The sequence below is a fragment of the Glycine max genome, chromosome 15 (genome assembly GCF_000004515.6).
Source record: "Glycine max cultivar Williams 82 chromosome 15, Glycine_max_v4.0, whole genome shotgun sequence".
In the NCBI taxonomy this organism is placed as follows: Eukaryota; Viridiplantae; Streptophyta; class Magnoliopsida; order Fabales; family Fabaceae; genus Glycine; species Glycine max.
In genome coordinates this window covers 33544264-33551396 of record NC_038251.2, presented here as the reverse complement: position 1 = coordinate 33551396, position 7133 = coordinate 33544264, and the positions used below count along the sequence as shown (strand labels likewise).

Below are 7133 nucleotides of genomic sequence, written 5' to 3'. Positions count from 1 at the left end.
AATGAAAAGCACAAAAAAGCAAGTTAGGACTCAAAGAGAAACCTAGAATGGCTCTAGAGTAGAGTAGAAAAACTCTAAAAAAAAAAAAGACTCAAGAAACCTCTAGTTTTGGCACTTGCTTTCACAATAATTTTCAATTGAAATTTCAGAACTAGGATTGGTATAAAATAGGCACCAATTATAGAACAAATTTTGAGCCAAAACAACAAGCACACTTTCCTTTCACTTTTTTTTTTTTTTTCCTGGACACTGATTTTTCTTCCAACTTGTGAGATTTTTCTTATTTTTTCCTTTAATCCAAATCTCTTGATTCTTTTTTTATAATTTTGGTCCAGATGTCTAGAAAATTCAGTAAAAGTTTAAGCTCAAAAAACGTAGTGACCAATTCCCAGTAATTTATACAAGTTCGTATGTTCAAGCTGCCAGCACCAACGATTTCAACCTAGAAATCAAGAGTAGTGTTTATGTTACTTAAGGCTTGGATAGTTACAATTTGTGTTTGCTTATGCTCAATTATCTTGAATAACACAATTAAAGAGATCTTAAGACTTATTTTTATTCACAAATCCAGCCACAACTCAGCACCACAACTCAACTTCATCATAGGCATCATGTAGGAAACTTAGAAAGCAAAAAAAAAAAGTTCAAGAACAAGACTACTTTTAGGAATTGATTTAGAACATGTTATGAACTAAATAACATGCATGAATTAGACTCAAAATTCAAAAGATAGGCTAAGAATGACAAAAATACATGAACAAAATTATCTAGAATTCAATCAACAAAATAAAATTCAACACAAACTTAGAATATAATGTGACAATTACTATGACTAAACATGACTCTAAGACAACATGGATTAAGTGATTTACACTTAGATTTTTGTGTTTTTTTTTTCTAATCAATATTTTGGAACAAAATTTAGATCTAAAGGTTCAGCACAAGAATATTATGAATGAAAATTGATAGAACCTAAATTCAACACAAAAACAAGATTCAAGAGTAGATCTACAAAATTTGAACCATAGAAATGCAAGAACAAGTGTAGATCTAAGATTTAATCGGTTTATTTTTTTGAATCTACTCTAAACAGCACCAAACCACAAGACAATGGAGGATATACAAGGAGAATAAGATGAAGAACAAGGAATTAAAGAGAATTCACCGAACAAAAAGATAGAGGAAGCAAAAGAACATCACCTAGATGAAGATGCTCTGATACCACATGATGCAAGCTCCATTGGAGCTTGTAGGCCTAGGATCTTCTTCATCAATGGATTCATTTGCTTCTTGGAAGATAAATGGCAGCGGAATGGAGAAGGAAGAGAGAGAGGAGACGCCACTTCAAGGAGAAGATGAGTCTAGAAGAAGCTCACCACCATAGGAGGCCATGGATAAGAGCTTGGAGGAAGAAGGAGATGAATGAAGGGAGAGGGAGAGAAGAGCACGAAATTTTGTGCTAAAAAAGAACTCTGAAATCTGAAGTTAATATTCAAATGATCAAAGTTGAAAAAAATGCACACACATGACCTCTATTTATAGCCTAAGTGTCACATAAAATTGGAGGGAAATTCAAATTTCACTTGAATTTGAAATTGAATTTGTGGAGCCAAACTTTGTAGCCAAAATTTCACTAATTATGATTAGTGAATTTTAGTTATGGTTCAGCCCACTAATCCAAGATCAATTCCAAGATTCTCCACTAAGTGTACTTAGGTGTCATGAGGCATGAAAAGCATGAAGGACATGCACAAAGTGTGACTATATGATGTGGCAATGGGGTGTAGTAAGCAAATGCTCACCTCCCCCCTCTAAAATTAAATTGGATTGGGCTTCTACCAATTCAATTAAATTTATTTCCAACCACACACATCAAATATCCACTTAGTGCATGTGAAATTACAAAACTACCCCTAATACAAAAACTAGTCTAGGTGCCCTAAAATACAAGGGCTGAAAAATCCTATATTTCTAGGGTACCCTACCTACATTATGGAGCCCTAAATACAAGGCCCAAAAATAATGAAACCTTAATCTAATATTTACAAAGATAAGTGGGCTCATACTTAGCCCATGGGCCCGAAATCTACCCTAAGGCTCATAAGAACCCTAGGGCCTTCTCTTGCATCTTTGGCCCAATCTACTTGGAGTTTTCTATCCAATGCCCTTGCGGGGTAGGATTGCATCAGAAATCTACTACCGACAATCATTTATAGATGCAGGTCAACAATATTTTTTTCAATCTCTACAATTGAAAAATGATGATGATGTTTATACAATGTTAATGTGAAATGAGTAATACTCGTGTGTTGGTCGTACAAAATTATTATGTATCATCAATAGAACACCAGATGGTATACTCAACCTTCTTCAATCCACTATTACTCCTAGTCATGATGCAATTTTGTATTGCAATAGGAAGTGGAACATATATACCACGTCAAGGTGGGTTTTTGGGTTACACCTTCACTAAAAAAAATCCAATAAGATTTGACCTTCCTTCGGGATGTAGTATAGATAAACTCAAGGATATAATCAAGCAAGTTGCACCTATGAGGGTTCCCCCTTATGGAATTCACGAATCACAGGTGGTCAGACGATTGTTCTTTCGACAACCAGGCCATGCGAAATGTTCAAAAAAATTAATCGAATATGAAATGATAGAGTTGAAAAACGACAAAGATGTGCTAAAGGTATTAGTAGAATCCAACTACTGGAAAGATTTTGCCCAATAGAAATTTTAGCTCTTTTTAACAAACTAGTAACAGAAATGTAACAAGACATGTCTCCTGCACAACATCTTTCACACTATCATTAATTTTGTCATATTTGCATTGCAATTATATTTTTTAGTATGTTTCGTTATTTTTGTTTATCTTCTCAGTCACCATACTGTTTAATTTTTATGTCTATTATATAACAAAGATGTATCAATTATTTATTCATAGTGTTTTTGAATTTGTTTTAATACTAGTAACTAATTTTTTCATTTTCTAATTAACATGATAACAAAACAAAACCGTCAACGACACATAAATTTAGCTAAAAAATACCTACATTGTAACTAAAAAATGATATTATAATTTTTTCCAATTTTATTAATTTCCTTTATCTATATATATTTCTTAAAAAATTAAAAAAACCATGTTGAGAATTCAGGTTTGGGGGACCTGAATTCTCAACACCAAATTGCAAATTTTTTTAAAGATTAGAGTGTAAATTCGGGTCCTCTAACCCAAATTTACACTCTAAATAATAAAATTGTATATTTTGATAAAAAAAAATTGTATATTAAGAAAAAAATTTCACTATAAGACTCTTCTCAAAGCACGAAGCACACATAGTGATAGTTGATATATCCAAGATGATTTGGGTCTCACTCTTTGCAAACACTTGGAATCCGCTTCCTATGGCCATTGTGACGTGACAAACAAAAACGATATCGATCGAAAACTTGAAATTATCTTTTAACTCTATCTATTTCCATAAAAAGGTTTTAACAAAACACTGTCTTCTTAACCATGATTATCGATCTGTGACAATTTTAAATCTTTTAAAACACTGCTCATTAGACGATACTCTAGACTTTTAAAGGATTTGTGAAAAAGTTTTTACAATTGTTAAAGGAGGAAGATGAGATATTGAAATGGGTGATCAACAATTTAGGACACAAACGTATATGTGTAGGAGCGTTTAAAATCGAACTAAACCATTTATAAAGTACTAAATCGATAATAAAAAAATGAAAATCATTTAAATTGAAAATTACAAAAAATAAAAAAGTTACATATTTTTTACATTTTGGTTCAATTTTTAGATCTTTATATAAAAAATCGAATAAAAATAACAAATCGCATGTTATAATTATATTAATTTTTATGGTAATAATTAATAAAAAGTGTTAAATAATTTATTATTTTTTGTTTGGTTTATAATGAAGAGGCATATTTTACTTTCATATATTAAAAAAATATTTTAATTATTAAAAAAATAATATTAAATATATATCAAAGATAAATTACTGTTATGTTAAAAAAATAGTTGATCATATATTTTTTTACAAGAAAAAGGGGTAGATAACCCCATTTACTTCCACAACAATTTATTATATTGAATTTGTTGCGGTAATATCTCCTTTTTTATTTAGTATAGTAGCCTTTCTTTGATAGGATACGACTGAATGATCGGTGTAGGCTCACCCTCCATATCCACAACAATCGATTTTGGCAGCATCCTAAAGAGAAGAAGCCTCGGCTACCACCCACTGCCTCCTTTTCTATAAAATTAAAACGTGCATGCAAGACATGCATATTGCATAAGAGCAATTTTAACAAGGGTTGCAAAATCGCTACTCATCTAAAAAGTGAAAAACTACAATGCCACGTGGAAGTTTCTTATCGAATCAAAACTTTACAATTAATTTTTGTAGGTTCCACCACGTTTTGTAGTAATGTAACCAAGTATGCTCCGTGGGACACCTGGAAAATGAAATACGACTTGCACTCTTTTTTGGTTTAAATTATAAGAGGACAAAGTTACATGAATCAGTTACGTGAGATATCAAGAATTGGCTGGGTTGGAAAATTTAGAAGAAAAAAATTAAAAAATTATATGATATATGCTAAATATGTTATTGAGCTTTCAAGATATTTTTATTGAAAAATTGTTGTGTCCTCGGACCATCCATCATGTTATTTATTATTCTGACCAATAATTATATCTTAAAAATGAATATATCTTTAATTTAAGAAATATAATTAATTGAGACTATGGATGATATTATATTACTTAATAATTTTTTGCTTTTATGACACAAAAGGACAAACATAACTTAGATTTCATGACCTTTTGCGAAATTAAGTCAACTACTTGCTCGTGGAAGACATGGGTCGGTTACAATATTTATCCTCTTCTGACTACAGATTACGGGAATCCCTCGTCATATTCTTTTGTTGTTATCTTCTTATCACTTCTATCCTCGGTGGAAACATAAATCCACGTACGTAGGTATTACGTTACAATGATATTCAAGCACTTCTCTCATTTCTCTTCTTGCTTCCTAATGAGGAAAAAGCAATTATTGCACTGTGCACACACTGACCAATCCGGTAGAGAATTCGAAAACGGTTTCCTGAATTGATGTCAGTTCACTTACATTTTCTCTTCGCAATAAAAAGTGGGGTCCGAACGAACTTCCATTGCATGGGAGTGAACTCTATATAAGACCAACGCCAACTTCAGATAAAGGCACATCCTTCACGACCACATAAGCAATTAATTAAGCACTCTAAAACATATCTTTATTTCCTTGTCTACATATATCTTGAAAAACTCAATCATGGCTAGTGTTTCTTCGGTTTCAGCTCCATTTAGAAGGTAAGGAAGTTAGTTTTAACTTCTCCTCATTATTTTCATATAGATAGATAAGTAGATACAAAAAATTGTCTCTCAAACAAAAAAATAAGAAGAGAAAATAAAGTGAGTTTCTCCATGAGTTAATTTTAGCTTATGAAATAACGTATATTTCATTTTATTATTATTTTTTTCTTTTAGAAATATTTGTTTGAATAAATTTATCTAATTAGCAGACCTAAAATAGAATATGTACGACTTGCTAGCATAACATGCCAATGCCATGCAGGCTTGAGGGGAAGGTGGCGATTATCACTGGTGGTGCGAGTGGTCTAGGTGCAGCCACTGCAAGACTCTTCTCTAAGCATGGAGCACATGTAGTCATAGCTGATATTCAAGACGACTTGGGTCTCTCTGTTGCCAAAGAGTTAGAATCCGCTTCCTATGTCCATTGCGATGCCACAAACGAAAACGACGTTGAAAACTGTGTGAACACAGCGGTTTCCAAGTATGGCAAACTCGATATCATGTTTAATAATGCTGGCATAATTGATGAGATCAAAACAAGCATAGTTGACAACAGCAAGTCTGATTTTGAGAGAGTGATAGGTGTTAACTTGGTTGGTCCTTTTCTGGGAACAAAGCATGCTGCAAGGGTCATGATTCCTGCTAAAAAGGGATGCATAATCAACACAGCTAGTGTTGCTGGATGCATAGGTGGAGGTGCTACACATGCCTACACAAGTTCAAAGCACGCACTAATTGGGCTGACAAAAAACACTGCGGTGGAGCTTGGACAACATGGTATTAGGGTAAATTGTTTGTCTCCTTATCTTGTTGTCACACCATTAAGTAAGAAATATTTCAATATTGATGAAGACAAAATTCGTGAGATATATTCAAACCTAAAAGGTGCTCATCTTGTGCCTAACGATGTGGCCGAAGCTGCTCTTTACTTGGCAGGTGATGAGTCCAAGTATGTTAGTGGTCACAATCTTGTGATAGATGGAGGGTACACTGATGTAAATGCAGGATTTACCGTGTTTGGGCAGTCTCAGTAAAAATTGTCTGTGTCTTTAAAGTTTAAATAATTATTGTTGGTGTTTGAAGTGTCTGTGTTTCGATGGCCCTGTAGTTCAGAAACTTGAGCTGTTAGCATGTGTGAAGAAAAAGAAGGAAAATTAATACAGGGTGATATGATACCTGCCTTACTGATTATCGTGGACGTGTGTAGTAAAGTGTCTATATTCGTGCTGTTTTGGCTTTCGTGACTTTGATTCGATCGCCCTGAAGTTCAGAAAACTTTATAGGATTATATGAATATATATGCCTCACTCTTAGCTAGCAGCTGTTTTTGCATTGAAAAATGTTTGATGAACATCATCATGTTATCTTACATTTAACCAGAGAGAATTGAAAAAAAAAATACAGGTATAATATATAATTAATAGAATTTATAATGTGATATGACGAGAGACAGAAAAATAAAAAATGTTAGTTTGATCTTTAAAATAAGACTGTTGATATGAAATTGATTTGAAGGCGGATTTGATATTCATATGCCTTCATCCACTACACGCCAACATAAAATAATAGTAGTTGCATTCTTGTGGGGTGCACTCATTCTCGAAGCTGTTTGGTTTTTTGCCTCCACGTGATATTAATACCAATTGGTTAGTGGGGCATTTTGGTGGGGACAAAGTGATGTTTCATTAATATTAATATTGAGAGGGGTAATGTTAGTTGGGTGGAGGCGTGGAGAGTTATTTCCTGCAGCTATG

The 7133-nt window shown here is 33.0% G+C and overlaps 1 protein-coding gene across 1 annotated transcript; it reads left to right on the top strand.

Annotated features, from left to right (window-relative positions):
- The first annotated feature begins 5166 nt into the window (after nucleotides 1-5166).
- On the top strand, nucleotides 5167-6606 carry LOC100787995 (momilactone A synthase). The gene is made up of 2 exons (XM_003546584.3): nucleotides 5167-5376; nucleotides 5642-6606. Exons 1-2 carry the CDS (start codon nucleotides 5339-5341, stop codon nucleotides 6411-6413), a joined length of 810 nt encoding a protein of 269 aa, XP_003546632.1. The 5' UTR covers nucleotides 5167-5338; the 3' UTR covers nucleotides 6414-6606.
- The last annotated feature ends 527 nt before the right edge of the window (nucleotides 6607-7133 follow it).

What these genes read in the sequence shown, in the direction of transcription:
- LOC100787995 (XM_003546584.3), top strand. Translation starts at nt 5,339, where the DNA reads ATGGCTAGTGTTTCTTCGGTTTCAGCTCCATTTAGAAG. An exon ending in GTTTCAGCTCCATTTAGAAG is followed by an intron (nt 5,377 to 5,641) that starts GTAAGGAAGTTA and finishes AATGCCATGCAG; the next exon opens with GCTTGAGGGGAAGGTGGCGA.